General features: G+C 43.3%; 1 protein-coding gene across 2 annotated transcripts in view; it reads left to right on the plus strand.

The window, feature by feature from the left end:
* The window catches only part of TTI1 (TELO2 interacting protein 1), a 532,791-nt gene that overhangs the window by 386,764 nt on the left and 128,400 nt on the right, over positions 1-17,627 (plus strand). For both annotated transcript variants that reach the window (XM_044090198.1, XM_044090197.1), the window contains exon 7: positions 5,906-5,993. In XM_044090198.1, coding sequence (XP_043946133.1) covers positions 5,906-5,993 — 88 coding nt within the window. The remainder of the gene's footprint in view (positions 1-5,905; positions 5,994-17,627) is intronic.

The following is a 17,627-nucleotide window of genomic DNA, read 5'->3' on the forward strand; positions in this document are numbered from 1 at the left end:
GGTGTGAGACTGAATACAGCAGCCCAGATGGCCTTTTTAACCCCGGACAAACAAAAGACTCTTTCCAGTTACTTCCATCAACTATCTCTTCAGTCCGGGCTGACTGCAAGGACAGTCCTTCAAGCCTTAGGGTTCATGGCATCTTGTATTCTGGTGCTTCCCAATGCCAAACTGCATATGAGGAAGCTGCAATGGTATCTCAAAATGTATGGACACAGCACTGCCAGGATTTGGACACTGTCATTCAAATAATACCTTGCATTCAAAAGGAATTTTTGTGGTGGGCTCAGGAATGTCACCTAAACAAGGGACTCTCTGTGACCCGGCCAAAGGCGAGTCAGATTCTAACGACAGATGCCTCAGACATTGCTTGGGGAGCTCATCTAAATGGAAAGTGGATACAAGACAAGTGGCCTGCCAGACTACAGCATCTACATATCAACATGAAAGAGATGTTAGCAGTCTAGTTTGCATTAATGGCTTTCAAGGAGTTACTTCTTCCAGGGCAGGTGTTGATTCTAACAGACAACACAACTGTCATGTGGTACATCAACAAACAAGGGGAACACATTCTTACCCATTGTGCAGGCAAGCAATGATTTTATGGGAGACTGCGCTCAGCTTGCAACTAACTCTTCAGGCAAGGTTTCTGCCGGAGCACAGAACTCCTTAGCAGATGTGTTAAGCAGACAAATCATGGATCCCCACGAGTGGAAACTGGATCTTCATGTATTTCAAAAATTGACAGTGTCATGGGGAACTCCAGACATAGATCTGTTCGCTTCTCCACTAAACCACCAGCTGCCAAAGTTTTGCACAAAGAGGTTTCATCACACAGCTTGGAAAGTGGATGCTCTTTCTTTCAGTTGGAAAAATCTTCATGTGTATGCTTTTCCACCTCTGCCTCTTCTCCCAAAGGTGCTTCTAAAGGTCAGACAAGACAAGCCAAGGATGATTTTAATAGCTCCAGATTGGCCTCGGCAGCACTGGTACCCATTACTGAGGAGTCTGGTAAGGAAGCCTCCATGGCCTTTACCCTTGATTCCACACCTGTTGTCTCAAAGGGACGGTCACCTGCTCAATGTCAAGCTTCACTCTCTTCATCTAACAGCCTGGCATATTCTGTTTTGAAAGACAGCAGGTCTCAACTTCCTCAACAAGTTTTAAATGTGATTATGGAAGCCAGAAGACCTAGTACAAGGAAAGTGTACGCAGAAAAATGGAAGAGATTTTTATTTTGGAGTGCAGCAAACAATTTGGAGATTTCTGAGCCTATTTTGAGTGTGGCTCTTCAATATCTTACTGAGTTATTGGACAAAGGTTTGTCTTTCTCTTCCATTAAGATTCATGCTGCAGCAATTTCAGCTCACTATGATTGTGACCCACCATTGTTTTCGCATCCTTTGTTCAAGCAATTTCTTAGAGGGGCAAAGAATATAAGACCCCCACGTAGAGCTCCTACTCCTGCTTGGGATCTCAATTTTGTGTTGGAGAAACTTACTCTACAACCTTTTGAGCCTGCGGCTACTGCTGAACTGAAATACTTGTCATGGAAGACTGCTTTTTTGTTGGCCATTACTTCTGCTAGAAGGGTTTCTGAGTTGCAGGCCCTTATGGCGGTTGAGCCTTTTTTGATTTTTCATAAGGATAGGGTATCATTACGTACTAATCCTTCCTTTATGCCTAAGGTGGTTTCTAGTGTGGCTTTAAACCAAACTATTCATTTGCCTACTTTTTATGCAGATCCCCAAAATAAAGGGGAAAAGATTTTGCACACTTTAGATGTACACAGGCAATTGCGTTATTATTTAAGCAGGACTAAGGATTTTAGGCAGTCTCAGCAGTTGTTTGTTTCTTTTGCTTTGAGTTCGCAGGGCAAGCCTGTGTCAAAACAAACTATTTCTAGGTGGATTGGGTTTTGCATTGCATTTTGTTATTCCCATCATGGCAAGGAGATTCCAGCTGGGATTAGGCCTCATTCCACTAGGGCTACTGCCACTTCAACAGCATTTCTACGGGGGGTGGCAACTAAGGATATTTTGGAGGCAGCTACTTGGAGTTCAGTGCATACTTTCTCTAAGCATTACCACCTTCCTCTCTACTCTAAGTCTAGGGCTGGTTTTGCCACAGCTATTTTGCAAGGCATGTTATCAGCTCCTGCTTCCTTATGATTTGCCAGCCTCCCTTACCTCTGCTTTGGGATTCTACCCAATAGTTAGGACTGCAGCAATGTGGAATGAAGAACATAGTACAGTTTTGTACCTACCATAAATGTAGATGTTCGAGGATCCACATTGCTGCAGTCCAATTTACCCTCCCTCCTGCCCCTCTGTGTTTAGGGGTGGTTGTGTAGGTGAGATTATATTCTGGTACCTTTGTATATATTGTATATATTTTTGGTGCAGGTATGTTTGGTGTTTTTGGTTTTGGCCTTGTCTTTTTAGGGTCTTCTGACATCTGGGGCAAGAAAAGACTGAGGATATGACGTCGGTCATGCGCATTAGTACCCTGACGTACTGACGTCAGTCTAATGCGCCGTGACCGACGTCAGCCATATACTTTGGTATTCGGGCCGACTGGACAGCGGACTACCCAATAGTTAGGACTGCAGCAATGTGGATCCTCGAACATCTACATTTATGGTAGGTACAAAACTGTACTTTTTGTAATTTAAATTTATGGCAGAGAGAGGCCTTGAATTGTAAGAAACGGTGGTACATTTATGAATAAGGAAAGATGATTAAGAGCGAGCCATGGTGATGACTAAGACTCGCTGCTCTAATAAATTTTTAATATTAATGGCTGATCAAGTCCTTAATAAAGTGTCTAAGCGAAGAGTAGACAAGACCTGCAGATGCATACCTTGGTGGTTGAATGAATTCTTATCAGTAAAGAGGTGTTTGATTTTCATACATTGTTCAAACCTAACCTGTCAATGAAATTTGTGTCATCTAAAATTCAAAAAATAAATAAATAAAAACATGAATTAGATACACACTTTGACCAGTTATGGCAGCAGGTATTTCAAAGATGGAATCCTTTTTGTAATTGCCATAGAAAGTAAACTTGGAAATCTTGTGCAAAAAAAGCCAGCTCTTATCTGAGATTCTTTAGATTTTAAAGAGAAAATTCAGAGCTGAATAATGAGTGATATGGACATGTTAGTAACAGATTTCCAGCCCCTATATACTGTCATCCCTCCATTCTGAAGTATGGAAAATGGGTTTGTACTGAGAAACAATTTTTTTTTTGTTCCAAAAAATCTTTGCAACAGAATTGTGTCCTACCTATGGTTTCCACTATGGTAGCCAACCTGTTTTCTAATTGGGAAAACAGTTTACCTGTCCAAGTTAGTGATACCGATATGGTAAGTTTTAGTGCCAGTTTGTTTGTGTCTTTCGGCTTTTCCCGGTTAGGGGTCACCACAGCGGAACTCCGGTCCGCTAATGATTGGCAGTAGATTTTTACGTACTGGCTTGCCGGGCCTAATGCACAACCTTCAACAAAGGAACGCCCATTCACGCATGTTGCTACACAGAAGACGCTCTATCTGAGAATCGAACGGGCAACGTCTAACTGTGAGGCAACAACGCTACCGCAGCACCACCACCGCAGTATATTGGCAATTACACTTATTATATGGACAGGTACCTTTGTTGGTCTGCATAAATTCATGAGATACTTGATAGGTCTATCATCTTTTTTAACTCTGAATGTCTAATGATTTGTATACCTTCACTTTACTTAATATAGCAGCATATAAAAGCAAAATAACATACAAATTTGATATTGCAGGAAGTTGCAAAATGGGTAGTAACACGTTTCTCGACCGTAACAGTATGAATCCTAAATGTCTTAAGAATAATAGATTTGGTGGACAGGCCATTAGAATTAGTATTTCAAAAAGTGAAGATGAAATATTTGAAGGAGAAATCAAAGTTCTGGTAAAGAGATTCAGAATGAGGATATCTAGAAATGGTTTAGTCATGGGGTCCAAAAGGCAGTGGAAAGAAGACATACAGAATGTCAGTTACAAATACAAACTGGCCTATTTCCATGTTATGGAATGTTCACTTAATACTGGTAATAGTGCAGCTGTTATTAGCAATAATTGGAGAGTTTTGGCATCTCATTGCGAGTTATCCAGCAGAGTAGGAAACCACCCTTTTGTGACTAAGAAACATAGTAATTATAAACAGTTGTTTGAACAGGAAAATGAAGATTCAGTTATATCAGGAAAAGGTACATAAGTGTGAAAACAGCATCTGCAGTAGATATTATAAAGAAGTAAAAGAAAATGGCCCATCAAGACATTTTAATTGCTGCTCAGAATCATGACAAGTTCTGGGTGCAAAGCCTTTTATGAGAGTAAAACTACTACTTGTGGGCTTTATATCCATATTTATTAACATTATCATGATGTTAAATGTAAGATTACTTTAAATGCCATGCATAGATATGCCAGTAAGTGTAAAGGATATATAAATTATTTTTTTACATGCTAGATCACTTACCTCAGGACCCAGAGGCAAAATGACACTGAAAGTAGGCTAGACTATATCGGATTCAGGTGGCAAGTCTTTTTAGATGCCAGTACACCATGAGGATTAAAGGGTGCCATTAACTTTTGAGTGTGCATTGAAACAAAGGCCTTTACAGCATGTTTTAACAATAGCTGTGAAAAACAAGTATATGATTGGTTGTATTGAGATGTATGTGACTTAAATGAATGTTCATAGATTATGCTGTGGCAGGCTGATAGTCCCAAATTTTATACATCAAAAGATGGAAGCACTTAGTATTCGTTATTTTTAAAAGTGTTTAACTTTTTTGTATTTACTGTTTTCATTGCTAACATTGGTGCTGTACACCATTTTTGGAGGCAACTTTGATTGCTTGAACACTCACAACGTATTTGTAGATTTAAATGTAACATACATACAGTCACTTGTAGTGCATCTAACCAGCAACTTGCACTGTATACATTTAAGAGTTGTGTACTAGAAAAATCACTTTACCAATCAAAAGTCAACAAAACGCCAACATAACTTGAAAGAAAGTTTTGTTCGAAGTGAAGGACAAGCCTCACAATACTCTTCACATAGGTTGCAAGTCCTCCACACCCCCTGAGCCACATAACAATGAGGAAGGGACAAACTCCCCAAAACAGGGCACTGTGGTCTTGCAGAAAGTGTTTTCAGTTTACCATATTTTAGCAAGTTATTTCTGATGGACCAATCCTTGAGGAAGCAATAGGACAGCAAAATCAAATGAGCTTATTTTTTAGAGGTAGCAGGAAAATGGAGTAACCAGAGAAAAATCCAAGGAGACACCTTGAGAATATTCAAAGTTTGACACAAATGGTGACTGGAGGTCAGGACTGACACCTGAGCCATGGATTTGGGGTACAGATTTTTCCACGGAGCAGCTAAGCAACCCAAATATGAATAAGTACATTTTTTATTTTGTCTCGTGATTCCAGGCATGTTTTATTTTTCATTGCAAAGGTTTATTGCTTCATATGGTTTGGATCATTTATATTATCTTATTGTTGTTTTTGTTCATTGTATAATGGCCAATGAAGTAGCTGAAAAGTGCTTTTGCACCAGTCCACCTACCCAATCAGCAAACAGTAAAGTAAATGTTGATGGTTGGGGAACATGCACCTAAAGTAATCCCTTTTTTATTCCCTTTAAGTCTGGCTTTTTGTGATCTCATTTTTTGTAATGCAGGAACTGTAAATAATCATGAATTCAGTTGATTTTGGAACAAGTTTCATTGTCCTAGCTTTTATAAGTAGCACAGTTACATTTTCTTGTCGATTGACAGACACACATTCTTGTTCTTTTACTTGGTTTTTCAAGAATTCTTAGCGCAAAATTTCATACAGCCTTTTCTGTTTTAGCGGAGAATGGCCTTGATGTCGTCATTAATGCAGCTGTTCCCTACCTCAGCAGCAGGCAGCCATGCAAACTCCAAGAGGCATCTTGCAGGTACTGTATTTACTATGTATCCTAGTCTTTGGGGGGGTCATTGCTTTTACCTGGCATCTAAAGTGTTTTTCTAACTCTGCAGAATATCTTTACTCGTATTTGTCTTGTGAAAACAGTGTCCTCTCTTTAGGACATCATTCCATGTAATTTGAAATAGATATCTGCGTCCATTTTTTTTGTGTCATTTTTCAGCAATGAATGTGTGTAGACATGCCCCAATATGTAGTAACTTTGTTTCCTTCTGTAGTAAACAGAAATTTGTTCAGAAGGACTGAATGAATTTTACAGTGCTTGTAATCTGTATGCTTTCAAGGTTGTACCATAAGAAATAAAAATAATTTCAGTCACATGATGGCATTTTTCATATCAAGAGATGGAAAAGGTAAATTTTTTACAGGCCAACTCTCTTCAGCAGCCGTGTCCCATCTGCTGATTTCAGTCTTCAATGGACATGTGTTTAGTGCCTGCCCTGTTTTTTTTTATTTGTTTATTTATTTATCAAAATTACTGCCACTGGGGATGCACAAGCCAGTGCATTTCTTTGTGCCGGTCCCAAGCCCAGATAAATGGGGAGGGTTACGTCAGGAAGGGTAAAACCTCTGCCAAATAACGTATGCAGACAACAGTACAGATTTCCATACCGGATCGGTCGAGGCCCAGGTTAACAATGACCGCCACCAATACTGTTAGCCAACAGGGTGCTGGCGGAAATTGGGCTACTGTTGGCTGAAGGAGAACAAGAGGGGGTGGGCATGCCCGAAAGCAGAAAGAGAGGAGGAAGGTTAGGAGTGCAGTAGTGAGGGTAGGAACTTTGAATGTTGGCAATATGACTAGTATAGGGAGAGAGCTAGCTGATATGATGGAGAGAAGAAAGGTTGATATAAAGTGTGTGAAAGAGACCAGATGGAAGAGGAGTAAGGCCAGGTGTATAGAAGGCAGGTTCAAATTGTTCTGTCATGGTGTGAATGGGAGGAGAAATGGGGTAGGGGTTATCCTGATGGAACAGTATGCCAAGAATGTTTTGGCGGTGAAAAGAGTGTCGACTAGAGTGATGTTTATGAAGCTAGAATTTGATGGTGTAATGATGAATGTTAGTGCATACGCTCTGCAAGTTGAGTGTGCAATGGATGAGACAGAACTTTTGGAGCGAGTTGAATGAAGTGGTGGTGAGTGTACCCAAGGGTGAGAGACTGGTGATTGGAGCGGATTTCAATGGGCGTGTTGGTGAAGGGAACAGAGAGGATGAGGAAGTGATGAGCAGATGTTCATCGTGCATACAGCTGCAGTAACCACAGATGGGTTTTCTGCCGTCAGGCGGGTCCCCGGTCGGCCGAATACCAAAGTCTAGGTCCGGCGTCAGATGTTGTCGCTTTCCTTCCTGACGTCAGTGAGGCAGGGGTATATAAGACACAGCCGACGCCATTTTCTTCAGTCTTTTTTGCCGCGCGGTGCCCGAAGCAGAAGCAGTTCGCAAGTGCCGGTCGGCCAGCTCCTGAATTTACGAAAAATTGGAAACCGAAGTCTTCTTTAAAGCTAAGTACCCCGTTGGGGAAACTTTTCTTGCCTCAGACCGGTGTCAGAAAAAGTTAATAATTGTATTTCTTGTGGGAAGCAAATACCGCATAAGGATTTCCATTCCCTCTGCTTACCTTGTTTAGGCCCAGACCACGACATCTCGGGCTGTCGCTTTTGCGCTACTTTCAATAAACGCACTATTAAGCGTCGGGCGGAGTTCGCCCAACACCTTTTTGGTAAAGCCTTTGATTATAAAATGTCGGAGACTCCGACTACCGTTTTGTCCAAAAAACGCAAGGACAAGGACCGACACGCGAGGCCCGCGGTCTCCACCGACACCACGCTAAAACCGGCTACACGTGGTCCGGTTCTCAGCGAGACGCCTATGCAGTCCCAGACTACCGACGACACTTCTTTGGCGGTGTCTTCTGTAACCGAGACCGCAGGTACCTCGGCCCATACCCAGACTACAACCACCGAAGCCACTGAGCGTTGAGCCTCCTAATGTGGACAGGTCCACTTCCACCCATGGTGTCTTTAGACCCTCATCTTCCTTTTCCATTAAGGCCTTTAAGTCCAAATCAGCCAGGCATCCCAAGAGGCCTGTTGCACAGGGCCCATCTCCAGGCCCCATGCCTAAAAAGCAGATGCTTAAAATGGCTGAGGATTTAATTACTCTTATCAGGGGTTCCCAACCCCCTCCAGACAAGAGACCCAGAGTGGAGGAAGATTCTCCCTCTTCTGATCAGGGCTCCATTTTTTCAGAACATTCTGATGTAGAGGAACACTCTTACTCCCCTTTTGAAGATTCTGATGCAGAGCAGTCCATTCCTTCTGTATCTCCTCCAGAGGATTTTTCTTTTGGGGAAACCTTGCACACCTTGAGGGAACACTTCCATTGGGAAGGCCAAGACTTTTCTGATTCCAATGAAAGACTTAGGGAATTTCTTTTGTTACCTCAACACAGACCTCTGGCGATACCTCCTGTCGTGGACATACTTGATGATGTTTATTCGGAGGCTTGCCTTAATCCGGATTCCCTGCCTCCTGCCCCAGTCAAGCCGGATAGGTACTACAGAGTTCCTAACTCCCACCAATTTCTTTACAAAAGCCATAATGCTGACCCTGAAACCATTTCTCAAGGCCCCAAGGGAATGAAGGCCTCTACTGCTAAGAATCCACTACCTTCCGAAAGAGAGTCAAGATCCTTAGAAAGGTAGGGAAAAAAGGTATATACCTTGGCCACCCTAGCCATGAGGGCCTTAAATTGTCAGTTTCATATGCTTAAATATCAGCAGTTTCTGTTATCACAATTAAGAAATAAAATGTCTCAACCTGAACAACCAGATTTGAAGGAGTTGCAGGATATGATGCATAGTGCAGAACAAGTGGGTAAACACACCTTACAATGTGGCTATGATGCCCTAGAGGCCTCAAGTAGAGCTGCTGTTACAGGATCAGTCATTCGTAGACATGTCTGGCTTAGGGGAACAAACCTTGCCTGATCATGTGAAAGCTAAACTACTAGATGCTCCTTTACAAAAGGATGTGCTATTTGCTAGTAATGCTGAGGAGATACTACGGAAAATGGAAGAAAAAGCCAAATCTATGCAAACTGTCAAAGCTTTTCTACAGGTTCAACCACCACGTTTTAGCAGAAATTGGCCTTCTAAAAACTGGTCCTTTCCAGCCACGGACAAGCTCCAAAGAGGTAGATACAGGCGCACAAGGGGCAGAGGACAATCACAAGGATCGTATAGAGGCAGGCAATGGCAAACTCCAGCACCAAGAGGTGGCGAAGACAGTGCACAACAATACAGGAAACAAACCCAATGACTTTCCCCTTTTCATGCCAAGCAAGTGTCAGCTGGCAGCACCCTTGGGAGGAAAGCTGGCATAATTTACAAGAAATTGGCATATTGTCACAACAGACAAATGGATCCTGGACATTATAAACAGAGGCTACAGATTTCATTTTCACAGTCTTCCAAAAATGAGAGGCATGCCAAACCTGCCACACAATCAAGGGGCAGAGGCACAACTACAAATTTCAAAGCTCATAGACATGAAAGCTATTCAAGAGGTACCTACTCACGAACAAGGTCAAGGTTTTTATTCCAGGCTATTTCTGGTACCAAGGAAAGGAAACGACTGGAGACCCATTTTGTACTTATCCATCCTAAACACATTCTTGCTCGTACCAAAATTCAAGATGCTCACATTACAGCAGCTTCTTCCCATGCTGGGCAAGGAGTTTTGGCTGGTAACATTGGACCTCAAGGAGGCATACCTGCATGTCCCAATCAGACAAAGCTGCAGAAGATACCTCAGATTTCTTGCAGGTTCAATCCACTATCAATTCTCTGCATTGCCCTTTGGCTTATCTACTGCGCCCAGAGTATTCACGAAATGCCTGGCATCAGTAATTGCCTACTGCAGACTTCAATGGATACAAATTTACCCTTATTTGGACAACTGCCTGATCCAAGTGGACAGCAAGCACATACTTCTGGAACATCTGGCTTATGTAACACGGTTACTGAATTCCCTGGGATACACAGTCAACAAAGAGAAATCCAGGCTAACACCATCTCAGAAAATAACTTTCCTGGGTGCCAACTTGGACACAAACACCCAGATGGCCTATCTTACGCCAGAAAAACAGGGGCAACTAACTCAGTACTTCAAATACTAGCAAATTGTACCAGGTTTACTGCAAGGAAAATCCTGCAGGCTCTGGGCTTCATGGCATCTTGCATTCTTTTAATCCCATGTGCAAAGTTGCATATGAGGAAACTTCAATGGTACCTAAAAAAACTATGGTCTCAACACAGCCACAGTTTGGAAAAAATAATACCAATAATTCCATGTTTGCAAAAGGAATTTCTATGGTGGGCCCAAGCATGTCAAACAAACACAGGTCTCCCATTCTGCAAGCCTCAAGCAAATCAAGTCATCACAACAGACGCCTCAGATTACGCCTGGGGGGCGCACATGACAGACAGGTGCTTTCAGGGCAAATGGTCCCAAAAGGAAAAGCACCTTCACATCAATCAGAAAGAAAGCTTTCAAGGACCTCCTGCATCCAGGACAATTATTGATAAGAACAGACAACACCACAGTAATGTGGTACATAAACAAACAAGGAGGAACACATTCATACCCCCTGTGCAGACTAGCCATGACACTTTGGAACTTGGCTCTGGAATGGCAAATCGAACTTCAGGCACAGTACTTGCCAGGTTTGGAAAACATGCTGGCAGACAATCTAAGCAGAAATATGACAGATCCACACGAATGGAAGTTGCATCCTCAAGTGTTTACAAAGATAATCCAAGCGTGGGGGAGGCCAGACATAGATCTGTTCGCCTCCCACAGGAATCATCAATTGGAAAAGTTCTGTTCAAGGACCTTTCATCCAAAGGCCTGGAGAGTGGACACCCTTTCATTCAGTTGGACAGCATGGACAGTTTACGCTTTCCCACCTCTGCCTCTTCTGCCCAAGGTGCTCTTGAAAGCAAGAGCAGACAGACCGAAGATGATACTGATTGCTCCAGACTGGCCAACACTGGTACCCACTCCTGAGGAGCCTAACACATGCTCCTCCCTGGACCCTACCTCTAATGCCTCTTCTGCTGACTCAGCACAGCTACAAAACTCTTCACAGCCAGCTGAAAACACTCAATCTCGCTGCATGGAAAATTCCTTAACACCACAACAGACCCTACTCCCCAAAGAGGTGCAGGATGTCATTTTGGAGGCCAGAAGGCCATCTTCTAGAAAAGCTTACTCCGCAAAATGGAAACATTTTTCCTCTTGGAATGAGAAAAAAGGCCAGGATCCTAGAAAACTGAATTTGCTTCGGGTATTACAGTATCTAGCTGAGCTGCAGAACAGTGGACTTTCATTTTCCTCCATAAAAATCCATGCCTCAGCCATTTCTGCAGAATACAACACTGATCCACCCTTATTCTCTCACCCGCTCTTAAGACAGTTCCTCAGAGGGGCTAAGAATATAAGACCACCAAGGAAACAACCAATGCCAGCCTGGGATCTTAATTTCATTCTAGAAAAATTAACATTGCCTCCCTTTGAACCAGATGCCTCAACAGATTTGCAATATTTGTCCTGGAAAACAGCCTTCCTTCTGGCCATTACCTCAGCTCGTAGGGTTTCGGAACTACAAGCCCTCATGGCTGTGCAGCCCTTTCTCATCTTCCATCAGGACAGGGTTTCCCTTCGAACCAACCCGTCATTTATGCCTAAAGTGGTATCCAGGGTAGCTTTAAATCAAGCCATACATTTACCTACCTTTTACCCCAATCCTCAAAACAAAGGGGAAAGGCTGCTACATTCCTTAGATATCCATAGACAGCTACGTTATTATTTGGACAGAACAAAGCCTTTCAGGAAATCAGAACAACATTTTGTGTCCTATGCTGTAGGAGCCCAAGGGAAGCCAGTTACCAAACAGACAATTTCAAAATGGATAGGCCACTGCATACGGTTTTGTTACTCCTATCATGGAAAATCTGTCCCTACAGGCATCAGATCCCACTCCACCAGGGCCACAGCTACCTCTACAGCCTTCCTCAGAGGAGTTCCTACCAAAGATATTTTGAAGGCAGCCACTTGGAGTTCTGTGCATACCTTCACAAAACACTACCACCTGCCTTTATATTCCAAAACTAGAGCAGGCTTTGCCACTGCTGTGTTGCAGGGCATTCTGGCTCATCCCAGTTCCACCTAGTGCCTACCACCCTGTGCGTAGCTTTGGGATTCTACCCATCTGTGATTACTGCAGCTGTATGCACGATGAACATAGTACAGTTTTGTACCTACCATAAATGTAGATGTTCGAGTGCTAATACAGCTGCAGTACAGTTTTCTTTCCCTCCCTCCCCCTCTTGGTAAAGGCCTAGGGCCTAACCCTTCTTCATACAACCTGATTGGGTTATCCTTCTATGGTATATTTGCTTGCAACTACTGATTTTTTGATTATATTGCATTGCATGTGTATAAATATAATTTATGTATTGCCTTCCTTCTGGGGGCACCTGACATCTGGGGCAAGAAAGACTGAAGAAAATGGCGTCGGCTGTGTCTTGTATACCCCTGCCTCACTGACGTCAGGAAGGAAAGCGACAACAACCGACGCCGGACCTAGACTTTGGAATTCGGCCGACCGGGGACCCGCCTGACGGCAGAAAACCCATCTGTGATTACTGCAGCTGTATAAACTCAAACATCTACATTTATGGTAGGTACAAAACTGTACTGTATGGTGTTAAGGAGAGGAATGCAGAAGGTCAGATGGTAGTGGATTTTGCGAAAAGGATGGATATGGCTGTGGTGAGCAAGTATTTTAAGAAGAGGGAGGAGCGCATAGGGTTACGTACTAGAGTGGAGGAAGATGCACACAGGTGGATTATATCCTATGCAGGAGGGTCAGTTTGAAGGAGATTGGAGACTGTAAAGTGGTAACAGGGGAAAGTGTAGTTAGCTTAGAATGGTGGTCTGTAGGATGACGTTGGTGATCAAGAAGAGGAGGACAAGGGTGAGAGCAGTGCCAAGGATCAGATGGTGGAAGATGAAATAGGGTGATTGTGAGGTGGAGTTCAGGGAAGAGTTAAAACAGGCAGTGAGGGGCAGTGAAGCGTTAACAAATAGCTGGGTAACTACAGCATAGATGGTAAGGGTGACAGCTAGAAAGGTGCTTGGTGTGACATCTGGACAGAGGAAGGAGGACAAGGAGACCTGGTGGTGGAATGAAGAAGTACAGGAGAGTATACAGAGGATGAGGCTGGCGAAGAAGTGGGATTGTCAGAGAGATGAAGAAAGTAGACAGGAGTATAAGGAAATGAGGTGCATGGCCGAGAGAGAGGTGGCGAAGACTTAAGGATAAGGCATATGGAGAGTTGTATGAAAGGTTGGACACTAAAGAGGGAGAAAAAGACCTGTACCGATTGGCTAGACAGAGGGACCGAGCTGGGAAAGATGTGTAGCAGGTAAGGGTGATAGATAGTGAAGGAAACATACTCACAAGTGAGAAGAGTGTGTTGAGCGATGGAAGGAGTACTTTGAAGGGCTGTGAGAAGAGTGTGTTGAGCAGATGGAAAGAGTACTTTAAAGGGCTGATGAATGAGGAGAATGAGAGAGAGAGAAGGTTGGATGATGTGGGGATAGTGAATCAGGAAGTGAAACAGATTAGCAAGGAGGAAGTATGGACAGCTATGAAGAGTATGAAGAATGGAAAGGCTGTTGGTCCAGATAATATGCCAGTGGAAGCATGGAGGTGCTTAGGAGAAATGGCAGTGGAGTTTTTAACCAGATTGTTTAATAAAATCTTGGAAAGTCAGAGGATCCCCAAGGAGTGGAGAAAGTGTTTTGGTACCTATTTTTAAGAATAAGGGTGATGTGCAGAGCTGTAGTAACTACAGAGGGATAAAACTGATCATTCACAGCTTGATGTTTTGTGAAAGAGTAGTGGAAGCTAGGTTAAGAAGGGAGGTGATGATTAGTGATCAGCAGTATGGTTTCGTGCCAGGAAATAGCACTACAGATGCGATGTTTGCTCTGGAAATGTTGATGGAGAAATATAGAGAAGGTCAGAAGGAGTTGCATTGTGTCTTTGTGGACTTTGAGAAAACATATGATAGGGTGCTAGAGAGGAGTTGTGGTATTGTATGAGGAAGTTGGGAGTGGCAGAGAAGTATGTAAGAGTGGTACATGATATGTACGAGGGTAGTGTGACAGTGGTGAGGTCTGCAGTGGGAGTGACAGATGTGTTTAAGGTGGAGGTGGGATTACATCAAGGATCAGCTCTGAACCCTTTCTTATTTGCAGTGGTGACGGACAAGTTGACAGACTAGATCAGACAGGAGGCCCCATGGACTATGATGTTTGCAGATGACATTGTGATCTGTAGTGAGAGTAGGGACCAGGTTGAGGAGACCCTGGAGAGGTGGAGATGTGCTCTAGAGGGGAGAGGATTGAAGGTCATCAGGACTAAGACAGAATACATGTGCATGAATGAGAGGGAGGATAGAGGAATGGTGAGGATGCAGGGAGTAGAGTTGGCGAAGGTGGATGAGTTTAAGTACTTGTGATCAACAGTTCAGAGTAATGGTGAGTGTGGAAGAGAGGTGAAGAGAGTACAGGCAGGGTGGAATGGGTGGAGAAGAGTATCAGGAGTGATTTGTGACAGACTGGTACCAGTAAGGTTGAAAGATCCACAAGAGGGGAGTGAGACGAGCTATGTTGTACGGGTTGGAGACTGTGGCACTGACAAAAAGGCAGGAGTCAGAGCTGGAAGTGACAGAGTTAAAGATGTTAAGATTTGCACTGGGTGTGACAAGGATGGGACAGGATTAGGAATCTGTATATTAGAGTATCGGCTCAGGTCGGACGGTTTGGAGACAGTCAGAGAGGCAAGATTGCATTGGTTTGGACATGTGCTGAGGAGGGATGCTGGGTATATTGGGAAAGGATGTTAAGGATGGAGCTGCCAGGTAAGAGGGAAAGAGGAAGGCCTAAGATAAGGTTTATGGATGTGGTGAGAGAGGACATGCAGGTGGTTGGTGCGACAGAGCAAGGTGCAGAGGACAGGAAGAAATGGAAACAGATGATCTGCTGTGGCGACCCGTAATGGGAACAGCCGGAAGAGAACAAGACTGCCATTTTAGTCCTTGTCCTTGGCAAATTAATCTTCATGTTATCCATTTCATGCTGCAAGTCTCAGAACTGTAACTTCAGCAGTAGTTCAACAAGGACAAAGTCCTTGAATCAGCATTTTAAGTAGCAGTTTTTACCTATTATTTTGTTTCCATACTTCTGCTTTTCTGATTCATGTTGAAATCAGTTTCGCTTATCTGCAGCAGTTTGATATCTTTCCATCCACGTAGACTTCCTGCATAGGAGTACAGACGGTCATTGTTTGCTCTTCAAGGCCTATAAAAGTCTGCCAAATAATCACAGCCATTTCAACCCCAAGAACACATCTGAATGTGTCTTCTCACCTTTGGAAGTGACATCTATGTTATCCCATGTAGCACCTTTGTATGCGCCATCTCTGAATTTTAAGTAAGAGCTTCATCTTCAGATGAGGAGTAGCCACCCAGAAGAAACATTTCCAATGCCACATTATCCTGACTTGTTTGGTCATTTACTTGTTTACTAAAAGCCATACCTATGTAGGCTCCTTGTCCTTCTGTTCCACATTTCACATATATTCTTAGCTTGCAAGTAGGCCAGCTGCAGTGATCTAAGATCTACAAGCCCAGGACTTGTCTTGACCTCTCGTCCTGGTCTGAAAACTGACACTTCTGATGTGAGGATATGCAGGCAGTATATCAGGTATCCAGTGAGGTAAAATGTTTGCCCACCCCCACATACAGCATGGCTAAGACGGAGTCATTCATTTTTTTGCAAAATAACAGTAACCTGGCACATTTGAATGGCTCTTACTATGCAGTCATCCATCAGTGAAATGCTATATGTTTGTGGCCAGAGCAGTGTAGATGCCCTAACATCAGCAACTGGGTGGTATCAATGTGTATGATGTTGCCTTTTAACACATCAGTATTTGATGGCCGCAGAGGAGACTTACCTGGTTCTGTCTAGGTTAATATAATTTCTGAGAACAAAGTGATGCCATTTGAGCTTTATTCAATGTCCAAAGTTTTTGGTGACCAGAAAGTGGAAAAAGTCCTTTCAGATTTCATCTCAGATGAAAACCTTTAATAGAACTGAGTCAGATATGCATTTACTGTCTGTCATTGCTGCCCTTGGAGAGGGCACATGAGGTCATGGCTTTGGCTGAGTGTGAGAGGGAGCAGAGGAAGGTCCTAAATATGATCCTCTTGTGCCTTCTGAACTTCATGGTTATCGTGGTCTTCATCATGCTTTTTGCTCATTTGAAGATTTGGGTGTTGCACTGGGCTGAGTTATCAGCAGCTTCAAAAGTCGCTACTACTTGACGAACTTACTTCTGATATCCGAACTTTGCTGTCAACACCTAGAGTGACGAACAGTCCACGTCAGCCGTTAGGTGAGCCTTCCTTTTCTGCTAATCATGTCACATATTCTGGTGTTGAGTGCTCCATATCCAGGCTGGAAGCTCAGTTAGGCTCTCACTCAGTGCATCAAATGTGGTCCTCACTGGAGAGGAGACCATGTACATCGGGCAGTTTGAGGTAAGATCTTTTCCCCTGTAAAGATTTTGGAGAAGGCTCTGCTTTTGATGCTTCTCATCACTTGGTCAGAGAGCTAGTCTGTTTGTGATACTTAGAGGCACAAAATCTTAACCTGTGCTGGAAGGTGCTTTTGTCTGACACCGGGCCATAGAAAGGGGCATCTGTCTCTTCGTGGTTCACATCATCAGGGACGTAAATGAGCTAATGGATGCTGTGAGTCATGTCAGCAGTTCTCAGATGGAGCTGTAGAGTCAGGGGGCCATCTTTCTAATGATCTTGCATAAGTGAGGTTGTCCAGAGATTGACCTGTTTTGCCACTTGGGCGATAGCTGTCCTACCTCTTTCATGTTTTATTCATCAGGGTAGTGGGAAGATTGTGTGATGGACACATTCTCTGTTCTGTGCCAAGGGGAGATTCCTGTACACCTTCATTTCCCATCATTCATCATCTTATCACAAAGTCCATAAAAAGACCAACATTTACTTTGGTCTTTACCTTGTGGTCAAGGAGGGCATGATTTATTTTAGGCCCTAAGATCCTTGGTTATACTGGGAACTTTCCTAGTCTAAGCCTTGGATGGTTCAGCATGGCTTAAATAAGAACATGTTCTTTCTCAAGGCATAGTTCTTGATGTGGATTCTGTGATCTGGCCAGATTGGCTGATAACTGAAAGGTTACTGAGGCTGTTAGGAAGCCTTCCACTCAGTAGGCTTGTGCGCCAAGATGAAATAGTTTGGGCAGAGTAGCAAAAAAAACCCATATTCCTTTTAGTCAGTCCGTCAGTTTACAAGTGCTCTTGACGCATCTCTGACACCTGTATGGTTTTTGGTCTCAGGTATTCTAAAACTTAGGTGTGTCAGCTGTTTTTGTATCCTAACCTTGTATAAATCATCACTGTGGCCCAGCATTGGCTGGTCCAGCATC

Source organism: Protopterus annectens, chromosome 12.part0 (assembly GCF_019279795.1).
Source record: "Protopterus annectens isolate FY-2018-M chromosome 12.part0, PAN1.0, whole genome shotgun sequence".
Classification (NCBI taxonomy): domain Eukaryota; kingdom Metazoa; phylum Chordata; order Ceratodontiformes; family Protopteridae; genus Protopterus; species Protopterus annectens.